The following is a 19,645-nucleotide window of genomic DNA, read 5'->3' on the forward strand; positions in this document are numbered from 1 at the left end:
CCCTCACGGACGACTGCCCGCACACACATAACATATTATATAACGTGGGCAGCCCCTCACGGACGACTGCCCGCACACACATAACACATATTATATAACGTGGGCAGCCCCTCACGGACGACTGCCCGCACACACGCACATAATATAACGTGGGCAGCCCCTCACGGACGACTGCCCGCACACACATAACACATATTATATAACGTGGGCAGCCCCTCACGGACGACTGCCCGCACACACATAACACATATTATATAACGTGGGCAGCCCCTCACGGACGACTGCCCGCACACACGCACATAATATAACGTGGGCAGCCCCTCACGGACGACTGCCCGCACACACATAACACATATTATATAACGTGGGCAGCCCCTCACGGACGACTGCCCGCACACACATAACACATATTATATAACGTGGGCAGCCCCTCACGGACGACTGCCCGCACACACGCATAACAAAACATAAACAAAACTCAACGTAAAGTCCAGGCCTGGTCCTCTCTCGTCTTCCACTGTCTTCGCTCCTCCCTTTATACTCCCGTCACTCCGCCATGGTGAGACGAGACCGCGCAGCTGGCGCTCATTACCACTCACCACTGGCCCGCTCTCACGGTCCCTCGACTCGACTTAAATACATTTTTTTAAACATAGGGTTAAACTTAAACTGACAAATTATACTATGCTTATACTTTTCTTATTTTCATTCAATTGATATTAACCTGATGTACCAAACTAAAATAAATACAAATTCATAAAATCTATATAGACATTTTTAAAAACACATTTTTTAACTAAAACTTTAAAATGAAAGTAGAATTAAATTCAATTCAAAATATTACCAAAAACTATAAATCTAAGTGATACTAAAATAACACTAATATGGCAAAATCTGTTTATTACAGTGTGTTTAATATATATAAATGCAGAAATATTTAGTTACCTAAATTTTCTAAATGCACCCCCTGCCCACAAAAGTCTCACCCAGAAAGAATCGATCAATAATGGTGTGCTACTCTCCCTAGTTCAATTTTGCCAACAATAACCTTAAATCAGCTCCACATGTGTTGCGAAACACGCGTAACATCTGGAACACTTCCAGTGTTTTCCAATGACATAATGTGCACAGGACACTGGCTTTCCCCTTTGAGCCCTGCTTCCCCCTTGATGTTTCTTTCTTACTTTAGGGAGTTTTTCCCTGCCACCATTGCCTTTTTTTTGTTCCCCAAAGGGTTTCAGCCCAAAGCCCTGTAATGCTGTTCTGTGGTAATTGCTATAGTTAAAAACAGCATGTAAACGAATTGAGTTTCCATCCGCACCGCTGGGAAAGTGGCATGAGAAAATCAGTGCACGCAGAGACCCTGTTACTCTTCATCAATCATGACGTTTGTTTAGTGGAGATGAGCCTCCTGGATGACTGCAGTGAGTCGGCAGAACACAAACATCTGCTGAGACTGATTCATTCACATCACCACAGGAGGTTTAACCTCAACACTAAAAATAAAGCATCAGGAATGAAAACCCAAAGCCAGCATTGATTTTGATTCTGCTTATCAATTCCTAATTTCGATTCCAATAAGGTAAAATATAGGTATATAAAGTATATAAATAAGAGCTGCACAGATCCACTATACTACACAGTAATCATTAATCAACTTTATAGCACTTTTACAATGACGATTATCTCAAAGCAGCTTCACAGTGTTAAACAGAAAATATTGCAATAAAATTTGATTGGGCTGTACAGTCGTTCTGGAGAAACCGTAGATGTTATCAGCTCATTTTAATTTAGCATATAGAGACAATTTGGGCAGATCAGTAATAAAGTTGATGCAGTTCATTTAATCATTAATTTAATTTGGATATTTAGTTGAAAACGTAGATAGAAATTTTAGTGTCCCAAACTGAGCAAGCCAAGACAAAGGCGACAGTGGCAAGGAACCAAAAACTGCCACAAAATCCCAAAAAAATAAACCTTGGGAGAAACCACATGCGCTTTCTTTCTCAACTGTTATGTTCACTGAATACGCATTCAGTATAAGAGGTTCTTTAGGGTCATGGGCGGCCAAGGCTCATTGATGCACGTGTGGAGCGAAGGCTGGCCCGTGTGGTCCGATCAAACAGACGAGCTACTGGAGCTCAAACTGCTCCAGAAGTTAATGCTGGTTCTGATAGAAAGGTGTCAGAATACACAGAGCAGCTCAGTTTGTTGTGTATGGGGCGGCATAGCCGCTGACCAGTCAGGGTGCCCATGCTGACCCCTGACCCCGCCGAAAGCACCAACAGTGGCACGTGAGCATCAGAACTGGACAACGGCGCAATGGAAGAAGGTGATCTGGCTTGTGCATTGTTTACCTGAGGAACACATGCCACCAGGATGCACTATTGGAAGAAGGCAAGCCTCCGTAGGCAGTGTGATGCTTTTGGGCAATGTTCTGCTGGGGAACCTTGGGTCCTCCATCCATGTGGATGTTACTTTGACGCGCCCCACCTACCTAAGCATTGTTGAGACCATGTTCAGCCTTTCATGGAAATGGTATTCTGGTGGCTGTGGCTCTTCCAGCAGGAAAATGCTCCTGACACAAAACACAAACGCTTGAGAAATAGTTTGAGGAGCACAACCAGTTTGAGGCGTTGATTTGGCCTCCAAATTCCTCAGATCTCAATCCAATCAAGCATCTGTGGGATGTGCTGAACAAACAAGTCCGATACATGAAGGGCCCACCTCACAACTTACAGGACGTAAAGGATCTGCTGATAATATCTTGGCGCCAGATACCACAGCACACCTTTAGGGGTCTAGTGGTGCCTCGATGGGTCAGGGCTGTTTTGGCAGCAAAAGGAGGACCAACACAATGTTATGTCTATTTGGTGTGTGTCGTTTAATTGTTTTGTCTGTGTATGTCTTTATCTCGCTCATGACATTTGATTCAGACTGCAAGCTCACAAATGCACAGTAGCGGCACCGGAAACACTTTTAACATAATGTTAGAAAGGTCTTCTGTCGGCATTGATGGACCTGAACCGATTCTTGAGTCCCAATCCTAACAGACACTGACACAAACACTGGGCCGTCTCAGTTTGCTGTTGTGGATGGGGAAGTAACGGAGGAATGACAGGCAGGTGCTTTGAGTTTCCTCTGTCAGGCACGGGTCAGATCAGCTGACCTGAAACCAGTCTAAGGAACTACACACACCGCTTCAGTGTCATTCTGACACGTTTCATTTGGATTTCAACGTCTGTTTGAATTCTCTCCACAAAACAATCTGATGGAGTTCTGGCACCGCAGAAGAAGGTAAGACGGATTTGACTGAATAAACAAATGGTTAATTGAGCCTATCAGATGGTGATACCATGGCTCTTTGATATACAATTGCCCCAAGTGTTTGGACATATTTCTGACACTTAAATATGTAAATGTTATTACATTTAAATTAAGAACAACACTTTATGAAGAATACGTATGAATACTCATGAGATCATGTTGGATATTTATATGGCACTCAAAGGACCTTCAAAGAATGCCATCTTCATGTAAAATCAGGGTACGTGCTCACAAAAAAACACACCCTTTATTATTATAAATGTCCAAAAATATATTATTGCAATTAGGGTTGTCATGGTACCAAAATACTTTCAAGGCTGTCTACACCAATTTCAGTACCAGAGTACAAACGGTTGAATTATCACAGTTTCCGAATCAATCTTGCGATCTAGAAACTTTGCAGGGGGATTGGTAGCATTAAAAGCTTAACCTGTATTCAGATTGTGAATGGGTAATAAAAAAAAGAGAGAAAACTTTCAGATTGTTTTCAGATTGTGAATGGGTAATAAACAAAAAAAGAGAGAACTCCTGTTAAGATAAAAAAGAAGAAGCTGTCTTAACTAGAAGTACCAAGGCAGTCATTTTGACTGGTTTCAAATTTTGCAATGAAATAACTTGTTGAAATTAAACCCATATAGCCATAGTACCCTGACTTTTCCTAAATGTGTTTTATTCTAATACAATTGCAAAAACAAAAGTTGTTCTGAGTTTTTCAACCTAAAATGGCCATAATGTTCAAATTGAGCGAGCGTGTTGCAGGCGGTGTATGTTGCGTACTATTTCAGTGTTTGCAAGTTTCCCCGCCGGTGCAGCTTTCTAGTTGTTTTTATATGCTTTTGCTAAGCTAAAACGTAGCTTTACCTTTGAAATGTCAGCAAGAAAGAGAATGACTGGCCTAGAGGTTTTAGCTGATACTGGTGGCTGCATTTCCAATAACTCTGGAGCGTTGTAAAGTCCAAAAGGCAAAATGTATTTAAAAAAAAAAGATAGATCTAATAATTTCCAAAATTCATGATGTCTTTATATCAAACTAAATATTCCATATTTAGACATGAAAAACTTTGCTCTTCCGCTTGCCGCACACAAAGAGAGACACGCACCTTCGGTGCAGAATGAATGAACAATGATTTTCTTATGTAGATTGTGTTTACACTTTGTTGGTTGTAATGAAAGGATTCACAATGTGTTTTAAGCGGATTCTGACTAACTTATTGAATAGCACACTGCAAAAAAATGCTTTTCCTACTTAGTATTTTTGTCTTGTTTCTAGTCAAAATATCTAAAGTCTTACATTAAGAAACATTTACTAGACAAGCAAAAGTAATTGTCTTGTTTTGGGAAAAAATTACTCAAAATTAAGAGAGTTTTTGCCTAAAATAAGCAAAATAATCTGCCAATGGGGTAAACCAAATAATCTTGTTTTCTGTTGGAATTAAGATTATTTTTCTCACCCCATTGGCAGATTATTTTGCCTGTTTTAAGCAAAAACTATTAATTTTGATATTTTCCCCCAGAAAAAAAGAAAATAAATATTGTATGTCATTTTACTCATCTAGCAAATGCATCTTGATTTAAGAATATTTAGATATTTGGACTGGAAACATGAAAAAACACTAAATAAGAAGAGCATTGTTTGTAGTGTACCAGTGCTTACCGAATACACCCAGTAAACTCAGTGCTACTGGTACTGCAGAAGTGCAGGTACATCAACTTGTTTTAATACCAACTGGTACCAGTGCTATTGGCAGCACTAATTACCAGAGCCGGACAGTAACGGAGTACATTTTCTTGAGTACAGTACTGAAGTACAATTATGAGGGATCTGTAAAAAAGAGAATTAATTGTACTCTTTACTCCGCTACATTTCTGCCCATAACCGTAAGTACTCGTTACATCTAAAACATTTACAAAAAATTAAAATCTCGGAAACGGTCAATTTGTTGTTTCCTCTTAAATGTGATTGGATTGTGCAGGCGCCACTGATTGGGACGGCCTATCGGCTATCACCTTCAGCTTTCAACCAAAGTCAACGTCATGGTCAGATTTAGATAAGAGACGAAACCATGGACTAAACAATGGATGAAGACGCAGCAGGTCCATCGGGAATGTGCCGACCCATGGAGATCTTGAGTATGCGGTGTGTTTAACACCGTCAGGTTCAAATATGGCTGCAAAAAAAATCCCTTAACTCTAGCAGAGGTTTGTCAGAGCGTTGGTATTGTGCTATTGCCTTGTGGGCAAGTGAGAAATGTTAAATAAAGCAACATGGTAAAAAGGTTGATTTTACTTTCAATTCCTTTTACATTCTCCAAGACATTAACATTTTTCATAACTCCATGTATGACGTTTCTGTACATAAATATAAGCAATGTGGCATTAGTAATGCAATATTTAGAAAATGTACTCTTGATACTCAAGTAATTTTAAAAACAAGAACTTCAGTACTTTTACTTAAGTACACATCTGACTGTAGTACTTGTATTTGAGTAAAATTTAGCAAGGGGTATCTGTACTTTCACTCAAGTAATGGAGCTGTGTACTCTGTCCGCCTCTACAGCGGTACACTCTCCAAAAATTGGCGTTTTTGGTGTTTGTAGCGAGTGCTGTTGGGAGACCGGATGTGTTGCTGATAGAGAGCTGGTGTCATGGGGTCACAGTGGCTCCCAAGGAAGCGCGAGTGTGTGTTTCGTAGCACAGGAAATGATCGACCGCAGCCCAGAACGCTTCTGTGTCGAGAGAAGCTGCGTTCAGACATGAGCGATCCTCCTGAAGCCCGTCAGACGGTGCGAGCTCTGCGGGGGCAGATGATCTCCTGCAGAAACCAGCGCTACCGTCGCCTTAAAGGCAGAAAGTAAGTCTGGCCGGTGACCTTCACACAGTTTACTCAGTGTTTTTAGGCTGGCGCAGTGCTCTTCTTTTGCATTCACGTGATCGGTGCTGATGTGAATTCGGATTGTGTGGTCGTTGTACCTGGATCGTTTTCGTTGAAGTTCTTTTTCTCATCGTTTGTGCATCTGATGATCAGTTAGGAAGGGTGTGTGTCGCCTGTAGTTTCACTCATGTTTTTTCCAAAGGTTTCAGTTAGATGTGATTAACCCTTCAATAGTTTTTTTTGATACAGTACTGCATTGTGTCTTCAGCTCTTTATCAACTAGTTTGATAAGCCTGTCAGCTGCGGTGTCCTTTCTCATCATGTGAGCAGCTTTTCCTTTATGACTACTCATTTTTACTAGTCATCCAGAATAGTAGGACTGGTCAGTAATCTGAGAGTTTTATACTGTACTGCTCTGAGATAAACAGATGAGTTTATGAGGTTAATATTTTCATATAATATATTTAATAATTCATAAACACTTATCAATGTGACTAGTACTGACATTATTTTATTTTCTACAGGATTGCATTGATCTCCCAGTATCACCATAATGTCAAAAAAGCAGCTTTTCAAGCCAGTGTAGCTACGTTTGACTGTGTGATTTTGCTGATCTGTGCTGTAGTGTGTGTGTGTGTGTGGCTTCTAGCAGGAGAGCAGACGCATGCGCAGACAGATAGAAAACAACAGGGGCAACTGCTGGCAATTAGGAAACGTTACCCGCAACAAGCACACATTTGTGTGTGTAAAATCCTGTTAAACCTCTAGAGTACTGCAGTATGTAGTAATGTCTAGTGGAATATAAACATACGTGATGTCCTTTTACCGCAAATTTTACAGTAATTTGAAGTTTTACATGCAAAAAGCAATATTTTGCAGAAAATGTTATAATGTGAAACCATCTAAAATCTTTTCTCTATATGTTAAATAACAGTTAACTTATAAACAATGTTTTACACTACAAAATGTTTTAAAAACATGTTTTACTATGTAGTGCTCAAATTGATATACAGTCGGTATTAAATTCAAACTCGTAGAATGTGGAAGTATTTTAAGTAATTTCACGTAAAATCATGTTTTAGTCGAGGTGTGAGTGGTTTTTGGCTCTAAATGTTTCTATTTATTTGTTACTTAATATTGGATTTAAGGTAGAACAAGATCTGACATGTTTTTACTTGAGTTCATTTTTGGGTCAATGACGTGGCAGGCCAATTCTAGTATCTAAAGCATATTTATAATACTGAAAATATATACATTTTTAAATACACTATTAAATGACTCCACGGCAATCCTGAAAAACATTGCAGATGTCCTTTAGTCTAACAACGAGTCAACGACACAGACAATTTAACCCATTTTTAAATTTTTATAATTTTGTGTGTTAGATTACACAATTCTGTTCTTGTTGAGTTAAGGATAAAACAAGTCTGGTTTACTTTATTGGAAAACATTTGGAAACATTTTCCAGCTTTTTTATTTGTATTTATTTATTTGGTTCTGAATTGAGTTATTAGCAGCCAAAAATAAGCCATGTCTCTATGAAATCCCACATTGGTTACATTAAAGGAAGTGTATGTAAGATTGTGGCCAAAACTGGTACTGCAGGTGTATCCCCCTCCCCCTTACTCGAGGTTGCCAGATTGTCTGCAGGATCGGCAGAAATATTTGTAGATCTGCAGCTGTGGTAACTAGAGCAGATCTGGCAACCCGGATGCAGAAGCACTACTGACTCGTGATTGGTCGATCGGTGGAGGGCGGAGCTTCAGGCCAAAACACAACATGACAACATCAACATCAGTTGAGCTGCAACAACAACTTTATAAATGACAATATCCTGGCCGGACTACTGCTGTCAGCGATAGAAGTATTTGAAATGAACATGATTTATTAATGCCTAGTGACATATCAGGGCCATTTTATGATTCACTGAAATACATTTCTTACACACAGTTCCATTAAGAGTTATTTGAGCTCCAATTATGGATATCAGTACATTTGTGTATGCCAATAATGCTAGAAATATAATTGATTTCATGGGGAAAAACATCTGTCTCACTAAATTACATTTATTAAAATGAGCACATAAAATTGCATTTACATACAAAACACTCACAGTATAGAAAGTCCTAAAAAAGTTGTAATCATTATTCGTCATTTACCCTTTTACTGTCACAGCGAACACATTCTCGTAACATAGAGGATCACACAAGCAAACAAATAGTTAAAATTGCATGAGTATTTAGTAAGTAAAACAAAACAAAAGTCCAGGGACGTAAGTAATAAAGAGGAAATACTGATCCAATGGGGTGATGAATGCTGATAAATAATAAACTAACTAAACGAGAACAGGTTGGAGGTAGAGACCGATGAGCAGATTACTATAAACCTGAGTGTGTAAAGCCGTTTGCTGTGATCAGTGGAAGAGACACTATTTGAAGGATGAATATGCAGATCATGTCAGCATTTGCATAGCTTGATGCTTTCTTCACACTTCAAAGACTCTTACAGGGATAGTTCACCCTAACATTAAAATGAAGACATGGTTTACTCACCTTGCTCTTGTTCTAATGTCATTCTTTCATTGTCAGACCACAAAAGGAGAAGTGTTCACAAATGTCCCGCTCGTTCTTGCCTAAATATAATGGCGGTGAAATAGCGACCAGCATCAAGCTTTGAAAGTATTCGTAAAGTATCCCAGAATGGTCCGATGCGACAGGACAGGGGCGGAGCGGGGGGGTGGCTAATGGGGCTTAAGCCCCGAATGTTTTGTCAAAAGCCCCGAATCTTTTTGTAAAACAAAAAAAATAAAAATAATTTTGTTTCATTTCCTCTCAGTCTTTCAGACTGGAGCGGCAAAAAATGAAACAAAAGCTCCTTTACCGTGTGTGTGTGTGTGTGCGTGGCAGTCGGCACTGTCGCACATCACTCAGCTTGTTTGCCAATGCCAACTGCCAATAAAAACAAACGAAGAAGAATATACATCTTCTTCGTCGTTGTCATCAGGGATTGGCGGGCTTTTGTATTTCACCGGCGTCGTAGTTAACTATAGTTAACATGGACACTACATATTTTTTTTTAAAGGAACACTAAACCTCACCGGCCAGAGAGAGATTATGCATCAGACGAGCGTGTTACAGGTTTGTGAATCCGCTGTTGTAACACTTGAGTTACATGACTGTATTGCTGGCTAGCTAGAGTTAACGTTAGGCTTTACTTATTAAGGCGAGACACGACAGGTGAAAACATAACGTTAGTCAATTTTGAGATTTTGGGCCAGTTTACTCCCTTAACATGTAAGCTTTCATGTCACAATAAAAAAGGCAACATTACACATTTAAGGTGGTTATTTCATTATACTTTGTCACCGTGCGCCTTTAGATTTCTACCTGAAATCATCCAAAGTTACTCTAACGCGAGCTCCCGTGCCGTCTCCATTCACAGAAACATGTCATGCCTGGTGTCATTATAAAGCTCTCAGTCTCACACACAGCGCTGTCTAATCCAAATATGGGCATTTCCTTTGTAGAACTAACCAACCGCGAAAGTTTGCAGCCGAAAACAACATCTGATTGGTCATGGATTCTGATGTAGCAAATCTGTCAGCTAAGCAAAGTAAACCAAACTGAACTCTAAAGATTAATAATGATGTTTACACCAAATTCCAATTTCACCTATGCAGGCTAACTTAAAAATAGTCAGATAATGGTTGCCTTTTTTATTTGCCAGGAGTTAAAATGAGTCATCCTTAACATGTTTGGTGTTTTGGATTCACTACAGCTGGAGAACAGTTAAATACCAAACAGGTTGTAGGCTCTACTGGCTGAATTTTTTTTTACTGAGTAACTTATTTTCCCAGATAGTATATAGATTTTTAGGCATTCTATTAACTCCAACAGCCTGAAAAATAGTGCATTTAGCTGATGTAAATGGAAAAAAAATCTCCCCGGGGGAATATGCCCCCGGACCCCCCTAAGTTTGGGCTAAGCCCCGAATGTTTACATCGTCTGGCTCCGCCCCTGCGACAGGAGCCATACAAGTGTTCTTGGTCTATATAGGATAGGGTTTGGTGAAAAGCAAACCCAAATGTAATGTATTATTTAAAGGTGCCCTAGAATGATTTGAAACAATATGTTAAATTGTTCTCTGATATCTACATAGAGGGTGTGTGGCTTATTTAAGGGCAAAAATTGTCCAGATGCAGTTTTACAGGTCCATTTACAACCCTATAAATTGTCCCTAGGATGTAATGCTCTGTTTTTGCCTTATTTGGAAGAGTCATGAATATTAATGTTGAGCTCTGCTCTGATTGGCTTATTTCAGCAGCTCACAGCAGTTCAGTGAAGCGGCTCGTGAGTCCTGACACAACACAGACCGACTGAATGACACTTTAAGCAGAACATCTCAAATGGAGGTTGATCAAATGCAGCTTACGTGTTTATTGGTGTTTTCAGATCATCTGCGCGTGAGAGAGAGCTCACGTTCATGCTGTTTCCAGATTTCAGTAATTAAATCCCCCAAACAGAGCTTTTCTGTGAAAAAAATAACGCGTATACTCTCCGGTGTTTTATCTTAACATGTCCAATCTGGCAACCATATTCATGTAAGCTCTCTCTCTCTCGCACGGACGATCTGAAAACACCAATAAACAAGTAAGCTGCATTTCAGCAATCTCCATTTGAGATGTTCTGCTTAAAGTGTCATTCAGTCTACATTTTAGACTTGTCTTTTTTCGTCAACGATATTGCATATTTATATGACGTTAGCCACAATGTAGGCTGCGGTGACTGTGATGTAGCCTAATCTGAAATACAAATAGGCAAAAACATCACAGGAAACCCCATACTTCAGTTCTCAAAAATATAAATATATTTATACATGAGGGCAGTTCATTCTATATTTTTACTAAATCAATAGCCTTGTCAAATGAATATAGTTTTAATTTATATGGTGGAAAAGGTGATGTTTGCTAGAAGGATCGAGTGAACGATCTAAGCAAAGTATCTACGGTTGTATTTTGTAATATAAAATAATGTTACCCTTTGTCAACATCCACATCACTCATTGGCCATGGCGTATTTCCTAAACTGCTTTTCGATTGGTCAGAATTTACGTGTGGGAAAATTCAACAGAAGAGGTTGCCAGTTTTGTCCCTGGCCATAATCTACTACACTGTGTGTATTAACCACAGTATGCAAACAATACATTTCTATAATGAAGCGCGGATGCGACGTGAAAACAATGTTCTAATGCACTGCAGACGGCGAGCGCCCATCGCTCGTCACTTCAAGCGGAGGCGTGCATTAATTATTCTTAACTGACATGCTCATCTTCCCGAAAATATTTCCAACGATCTATCAGGTAATAATGTCATGCACACAATGTCAGCGCAGCTAACTACGGCAGCTGGTTCAGTCCAAAAATGATCAATACTTTTGCAGTTGGTTCTGTTCGAGGTCCGATCACGTTCTCACCACAAACGAACCGTATCAGAGTTCGTTTGAAAGTGTACCGAGTACGCTTGTTTGGTCCGCTTTTGGTGCGCACCCGAGTGCGATTGATGCTTTCAGACCTGACCAAACGAACCGCACCAAAGAGGGAAACTAACTCTAGTACGATTCAACCGAACTAAATGAGGCATGTGTGAAAGCACCCTTAGACACACTATTTAGTTTGGTATGGTACTTGGTGTTTCCTATTGTTACTGTAGCATCTTGAGTTATCTAGACAATGCGGTCTCTCTAAGAAACTTTCAATTTAATCAGAAATTGTTTAAACAGTCAATAAGTGGATAAATCGCTACTCACTGCTTGCAGGAATACAGTTGTAATTGCCACTTTCTTCAGTTTAAGACGCTGAGAGAAGCTTGCTTGAAATGGGCCGAACAAACGAACAATCTTGAATTAAATTGTTGTGGTATCGGATTATAAACATCAACCATGACTGTTGACATTGTTTATCTGTGGGAAGGGTAGAAAAGTCCTCACGTCTCTTGAACAGCCTGAACATGAAGTGTGTCCATGCGAGCAGCTTGTTTTGATTATTTTCTCCGTCAGTTCCGCCTGACAATGCACATGTTTGGACAGATGCAAATGTTGGGGGCGTGCATATAAATGATCCCCAACGCTTACGTCACGGTTGGGTTTATGTTGAGAAGCACTTTTTTTTCTGTGGAGTTTTTGATTCACGAGATTTACATATAAAGGAGGGCAATGGTGTTTGAGGCTCACAGTATGTGATGTCCATGTCCTGAACTCTTATTATTTCACCATGGCAAGGTTAATTACATTTTTCATTCTAGTGCATCTTTAACAAAACTCCTGACCTTGGCCATTGATCTTCTGTGCACGTTCATTAGACTATCATCGCCGCAGTTCAGAAAAATACATTTAGACGAGAGAGACACATAATCCGTCTCTTTTGTCCACTTTCAGCCACTTCTGTCCTGATTTCTTCTATGGGCGAGTACATGTATGGGCTTTTTCAGAGCTTTCGATCTAATGGATGAAGTAAGCTCACAATTTACATGCGAATGAGCCTGGAGCTGATGGAAAAACACACAGCGCTTCAGTCTCTGCTCTGACCAGCCGAACGCTGTGAGTGTGTGTTAGAAATCAGGAATGGAGAAAGAATATCGTGCTTGGGCTGTTTTTCACTTCCCATAATGTTTACACATGAGGTCGGTGGACAGAGAGAGGATGGTCTGTTGGAGGGTAAACTCTGATGTGTCGTCATATCCGCTGTATCTTGTGCTTTATGCCGATAAACACTGCTTTTGTGTTTATTATGATTCTTATGAATGATTGTATCTGCTGGGTTATGAAAGGGCTGCTTGGTTCCAGTTTGTCTCGTTCTGGCCTCAGTCAAATGCTCTCCTTGTCTGCTGAAGTTTGTCCGTCTTCTGTGGGATCGTTTTGGTCTCCGCTCAACATGAGGACAGTTCATTCTTTCTGCAGATGGACAGACTGTGCACTGCACTCTGGGAAGGGCTTAGTAAGCACAAAGAAAGTGCTGGCAAGCAAAACGATTCCCACAAGACGCCCCCAAAATGCAAAACACGCCTAATACTGTTAAAGAGACCGCGAGGGCAGAGCACAACATGGCCAAACAGGCTCTGTTCCTATAGTGAAGCTCTGCTTTATGCTGATGAGGAGAGTCTAATCGTCTGGTGTGTGGCCAGATCAGTTGAGATGAAGCACTAGATGGCATTACTACATGAGCACATTTTTATTTCCTTTCAAACAAAGAACCATTGTGATCTGAACTGTTGCTCAACCACATATTCGGGATTCCTGTGGGGCTTCGGATGCTCCGCCCCCAGCGTGACATCACTGCTCTCATGTGATGACATCACCCAGTGTGTCCCTCCTCCATGTCTCTGAAGTGGTAAAACACAAACTGCCTCATGGGGTTTTTGTATTTTTTTTTTTGTATAGCACAGCCGTTGATCAGAGTTGGACAGACTTCCTGCCTACAACGACTCGTCGATCACATTTCAATGACACATGGACATGAGTCTCTAGCATCACTTTCATGTCATTCAGTTTTTTCTTACAAGAGTGTTCTTCTCTTTTAAACTATTAATGCCGAATGAGGAAAACTAATATTGCCTGCGTCCATCATCATCGTTTGTGTTAAATAAGAGAAGTGTTGTATTTGCGAGTGCTCATTGTTATCAGTTCTCTCTCAGCGTCTTCACACACTCAAGCGCTTCAATCTATCACTTAACGGCGTTGTGGAGTGAAATCATGAAACAAAACACACACACACACACACACGTGTCCCTGCTCTTGATATAGAATCATTGATGAACACTTTTTTAATTTTAATGATAAAAAAAAATAATAATAATACATTTTTGTTATGTTTTAATTACGTTTTTGTTAACCGCGTCAGAGGTCAAATTCACCTTCTGTCTGTCTGTCTGTCTGTCTGTCTGTCTGTCTGTCTGTCTTTCTATCTATCTATCTATCTATCTATCTATCTATCTATCTATCTATCTATCTATCTATCTATCTATCTATCTATCTATCTGTCTGTCTGTCTGTCTGTCTGTCTGTCTGTCTGTCTGTCTGTCTGTCTGTCTGTCTGTCTGTCTGTCTGTCTGTCTGTCTGTCTGTCTGTCTGTCTGTCTGTCTGTCTGTCTGTCTGTCTATCTATCTGTCTATCTGTCTATCTATCTATCTATCTGTCTATCTGTCTATATATATATATATAAGGGTGAATTTGACTTCTGACGCGCTTAACAAAATCGACCTCAAGCGCTCCATGCGACTGCATTTATCATCACATCACTTTTATTAGGCTACACTAAAAAAAATTATTCAGGCCCTTCATAGATAGACACATTTATGTGCTCCCCTTATATAATACACTTTTAAAAATGTAACATAACATTATTAATTAAACTGCACCTATAAATATTATATAACAGTGACAAATTCAAATAGTGTATTTACTCAAAGAAATTCTCCCACTCGACACATCTTATATAAGTAAATTCAACGTGTATAGTAGGTGTAAGGATGAAACTATCACGTTGTTCATGCTAAACATGAGCTCTGTGTACTATTGAAATAGATTTCTGGATGTTGTAATGCTGTTATTTTCTGCAGTGGTTATTGTACACATCATTGTATTAAACCCTCCACCCCCCATTCTTGTCCCACCCACTTTTTAAAACAAAGTTACGCCCCTGCTCATACCGGTAACCACATGGCAATGCCGGCGATCACAGGCAAACATCACACACTTTATCTTCAGAAAATGTAAAAATCTGGTTGTTTTGTGGAGTGGTTACTGTAAATGGGGAGTTTATTTCCAACCCCTCTGAGCTTTTGTGATAAATAGAGAACTTTCCCCGGTGGGACGCGTGTGTATTTGCGGTTCCATGGTGAGTCAAAGTGAAACTGATACTCTTGACACAGTTGGCCTTTTTCACGCCGATCCGCTCTCGCTGAACACCGCGAGCTCACGCTCAGGGTTAGATCATCAGAAGGGAGTGTTGATGGAGCCACGCTGTAACGTCCCACTGAAGGTGGCGGCAAGATCAACCCCTAAAGTGTGATGCAGTGTGTGTGTGTGTGTGTGTGTGTGTGTGTGAGTGAAGGAACGAGGAAAGGCTGTTTTTATCTCTCCTTATCTTTGCCTTTCCCTCTTTACTTCATCTCTTACTCAGTATTGTCATGGTTTCCACCACAACACTGTTTAACTACAGTTACTGTGACTAGAATAAACCTGTGGGAAACCTGTGGCTGTTCGTCACCTCTGTCATCACAAGAAGACATTAAAATGACAGAACTCAAAACGTGTACGGCTGAATTAGAGTATCATTATTCATCCATGTAGTTTACTGTCATTTCGCTCACTATGATAGATGTCAAGGAGACCCTTAGAGTTATTAACCATGGTCATATTCCTGATGCTAGATACAGTGTTATGTGTAGAAATCAACTAATATATATATATATATATATATATATATATATATATATATATATATATATATATATATATATATATATATATATCATCGTTTTTTTTTTTTTGTATATAACTGTTATGGAGCACCAATTTTTTTATTATTATTTAGTGTTTTACCTTTTTGCTAAATTTCATCTTTAATTGACAATAATACAAATCATTTAAAAAATCCATCATCAGCAATAATAATATAAACAATAGGCAAAATAAATCTAATATTTTCAAATGGAGAAGAATTAATGACAGCTGAGTCTATAATCTTTGCATTAGTGTATTCATGTTAAGCTCTGGTTTAGGTGTTTTATAAGTTAAAGAGTGAAGAACTACTTCACTGGAATAACTGGATACATTAATGTTAAAATGTACGGAACCCCTAAAGGGACATTTGCAAAAATAAAATATACAGACTTTCACGTGCGCACAGGATTTTTTTGCATGCTCACACATTACAATTTTCGTTTTTTCCTAAACTATAACTGATGTAATTTGTGCATCACTGCTGAAAGCGAGAGTATGGATTAGGGCTGCACAATTAATCAAATTTTTAATCATGATTACAATAACGGATGCCACAATTATGTAATCGATCAAAGGCTCAATTACAAAAAAAACAACAGCAAAAAGAAGTCCACTTTTATTTTTTCTTCTTCCTATTGTTTTAATCTTATTTAATCTTCTAAGCTTATTTTTAAATGCCTGATGAAGGTCATGAGAACAAAACATTCCTAATAAACAAGTTTTGATATATTTTGGAAGTATCGATTGTCTGCCGGATTTCCTTTTTGAGGAACTTTGGAGCTTTTTTTTTTGTACATAAAAATATTGCCTCCAGTGGCTTCAAAATATGTTATAAAGCTATTCAAAACATCATTCAATGTAAATTGTGATTATTACAATTTAATAATCGCAATTACAATTTCAAGGGAATAATCGACAGTTATGATTTTTGTAATCGTGCAGTCCTAGTATGCCTTGATATATTTCTGTATCGCGGCCTTATGCCAGCTTTAACACATCCTCTGTGATGACCGAGAAACAAATACAGCTTTATTAAGCCATAGGCAGTGACACACGAATGAAATAGGTTATAGTATACATAAAGCAGAAACTGTAATGTGTAAGCATGCAAAAAAATTCCTGTGACCATGCGAAAGTCTGTATATTTTTATTTTTGCAAGTTAAGTTTGAGGTTAGTTTGCTCAAACTCTGTTTTTTGGGATTCAAGATTGTTTTTTAGCTGTGTTTATCGCCATGTTGCTGTCCTGATCAGAAAACTGGACCAGTTCCCTGTTTGATCCAGAAAAAAACACTATCACCATTTAAAAAAAGGTTTTCTATTTTAATATACTTTAAAATATAATTTATTTCTGTGACGTAAAGCTGAATGTTCCTCCGCCATCACTCCAGTCTTCAGTGTCATAAAGTAAAGCCCTTCTCCTCATGCGGATCAATGACGATGACGACGGCGTGCAGTGTAAAGATCAACTTTTGCTGTGGATGTGTGAACGTTCTCTTAAAAAGCCAGAATGCCGTAGCTTGCGTGAACAGCACATTCTGCTAATTTGACAGTAATTTACCGGGAATGCGGTGTGAAAGGGGTTAGTGTTTCTGTGTTGTTTCCACTCATACGCAGTGCTGTAATGGCATCTTGTGCAATTCCTAATGTTCGATTCTTTCCTAGTTGAATCAGATGTGCTTAAATATCAGAAAAAAAATATTAGTACAAGCAATCGTCAACCGTCCATTCTCTCTCTTGAATCCAACACAGAGGTGCCTTAAATTGCATCGACTGGCCGCTAGAAACAGGCTTCAGAAGAGAGTCAATCCCACAGACCCCCATGTTAAAATGCCTACAGCAGAAAAAATGGCACACAAAAAGTGGTTTAGGTCTATGTAGCTTAATTTTCCCTTCATGATGACTTGTGAGGGGGTAAATTTGTTTTATTTATTTATCTGTTTAAGTTATATTAAGGTTATTGAGTGACGCGTTTCCGAGATGGCGACGGCTGGCTCTGCCCACTTTGGGCTTCAAAAATGCTTCTCAGAAACCTACGGGTGACATCTAGGACACTACGTTTGATACAGTCTATTGGTAAAAACGATTATCAGATGGTTTCTTATTATGTGGCAGTGGAATCAAATATGAATTCAGAGCAGATTCTTCCAGGACCAAATGTTTATTCATTTTACAGGCTGGAAATCATTTAGTCTGCAATTATTTTTTCATACGAACCATTGGAGACAAATTGATAGTTGATTAATGAAACATAACCCCAAATGCTGTTCTGAGATGGTTCCACATCCAAAATGTCCCGGTAATGCCACATTACTGTCTGGTGTTGTTTAGCTTTCCTGACCCGGGGCCGCGATCAGCAGATGAGCACTGAACGGAGTGACCATCTGCTTTAATGAAGTGATGAGAGATGTTAGAGATGTGTGAGAGCCCGCTGTGATGGGGGGGAAGTCAGACGGATGGAGGGGATGATTAACAGCATCCTGTCCGTCTCCGCTTTCATCATTAGAGGCTGATAACAGAGCCCTGGGGATCGCACATCATGGATTACCCAGCATCCCCCACGTCCGCCGGACCGGATTGGTTTCATCAGTCTAATGGACGAACATTGACGAACACTTCACTTTCATTCAGACGTCTTACTGTCGCTGTGTGATTTGATCAAACCTGAGCGAGCAGCGTTTGGCCGCGCTTCTAGTGAAGGACCACAGAGAATATCACCCTATCATTGAGGAAGGAACCGCTCCCAGACTGTCTGAAGATGGCGTTGTTTGTTTTGACAGTAATGTAAGGAGTGGTCGGTCTTTGGCTCAGTTCTATAGCTTATAATAGTGACTGTATCTTGTCTGGGGAAATGGTGTTCAGGGCTGTGGCTTTCAAACTCTTGTTATTATCAGCACTGCATGTGCTTTTATAAAGAATTATAAAAAATCTGAAACATAATCATACTTCTTTTCTCCCTAACGACAGGTAAATTAGGGGACACATCAGCATTCGTTACCTTTCCCAGATGAGAACAGTAGAAGTGGTGCAGTTCCTCTTTCCGTCTAAAAATAATCCTCTTTATTTGCATTCATTGTGGCCACTCTGCCCTGTGCCGATCACTGAATCTAAACAGGAATTGGTTTAATAAAGCCTTTTACATGGTTACCAGTCAATGGCCCTTTGTTATGAGGGCAAATGCATTTCCTGGTTGCAGTTCCTTAAAGGATTAGTTCACTTTTACATCATCTTTTGCTGATAATGTACTCACCCCCATGTCATCCAAGATGTCCACGTCTATCTTTCTTCAGTTGAAAAGAAATGAAGGGTTTTGATGAAAACATTCCAGGATTTTGTGTTGCAGAACAGAGTAAGGCGAGCATTTGTGCTTCCAAAACTTTATTTTTTGTTTAAATGAGCGATCGTTTGGCTGGATAAGACCCTTATTCATCGTCTGGTGTCTTTTAAAGCCCTTTGAAGCTGCACTGAAACCGTTTGGGGGCCACTGAAGTTCATTATACAGAGAAAAATCCTGAAATGTGTTCATTAAAAAACCTTCATTTCTTTTCAACTGTCAAAAGAAACACATGGACATCTTGGATGACCTGGGGTGGGTAAATTATCAGCAAAAGTTTATTTAAAAGTGAACTAATCCTTTAATGATGGCAACATTTGAGATAAAGTGCAGGAACGACTCAACACTTGCCAAGTGTATTAAAGTAATGACTGTAAAATATGTACAGTAACAGTAATGGCAACTTCCAGTGTGTACAAGTTTAGTTCTTGCCTTCCTTGAACTCATTGTGTTCTCATGTAGGTCCAGTGGTGTGTATGTCAGAGGGTAATGCTCACTGTTCAAGTTCACTGCCTCTTCTTCTAATCAGCTGATTTCCATTCATGTGATGAAGATTTGCAAAATAGACTGTGCTAGAACTGATGGTCGTGCTGATTAACAACTCACTTACCCCTTT

The 19,645-nt window shown here is 39.5% G+C and overlaps 1 protein-coding gene across 3 annotated transcripts in view; it reads left to right on the top strand.

Moving 5' to 3' along the window:
• limk1a (LIM domain kinase 1a) overlaps positions 1-19,645 on the top strand; it is a 105,104-nt gene that overhangs the window by 35,651 nt on the left and 49,808 nt on the right. Inside the window, exon 1 of one of the 3 annotated variants that reach the window (XM_067449976.1) lies at positions 3,235-3,297. The exons of 1 other annotated variant lie outside the window; for it this stretch is intronic. In XM_067449976.1, the coding sequence (XP_067306077.1) occupies positions 3,272-3,297 (26 nt within the window). In that variant the 5' untranslated portion in view covers positions 3,235-3,271. Of the gene's footprint in view, positions 1-3,234; positions 3,298-5,950; positions 6,179-19,645 lie in introns of those variants that run through there. One more of the 3 variants, XM_067449974.1, reaches the window with a different exon arrangement.

The sequence above is a fragment of the Pseudorasbora parva genome, chromosome 8 (assembly GCF_024679245.1).
Source record: "Pseudorasbora parva isolate DD20220531a chromosome 8, ASM2467924v1, whole genome shotgun sequence".
Classification (NCBI taxonomy): Eukaryota; Metazoa; Chordata; class Actinopteri; order Cypriniformes; family Gobionidae; genus Pseudorasbora; species Pseudorasbora parva.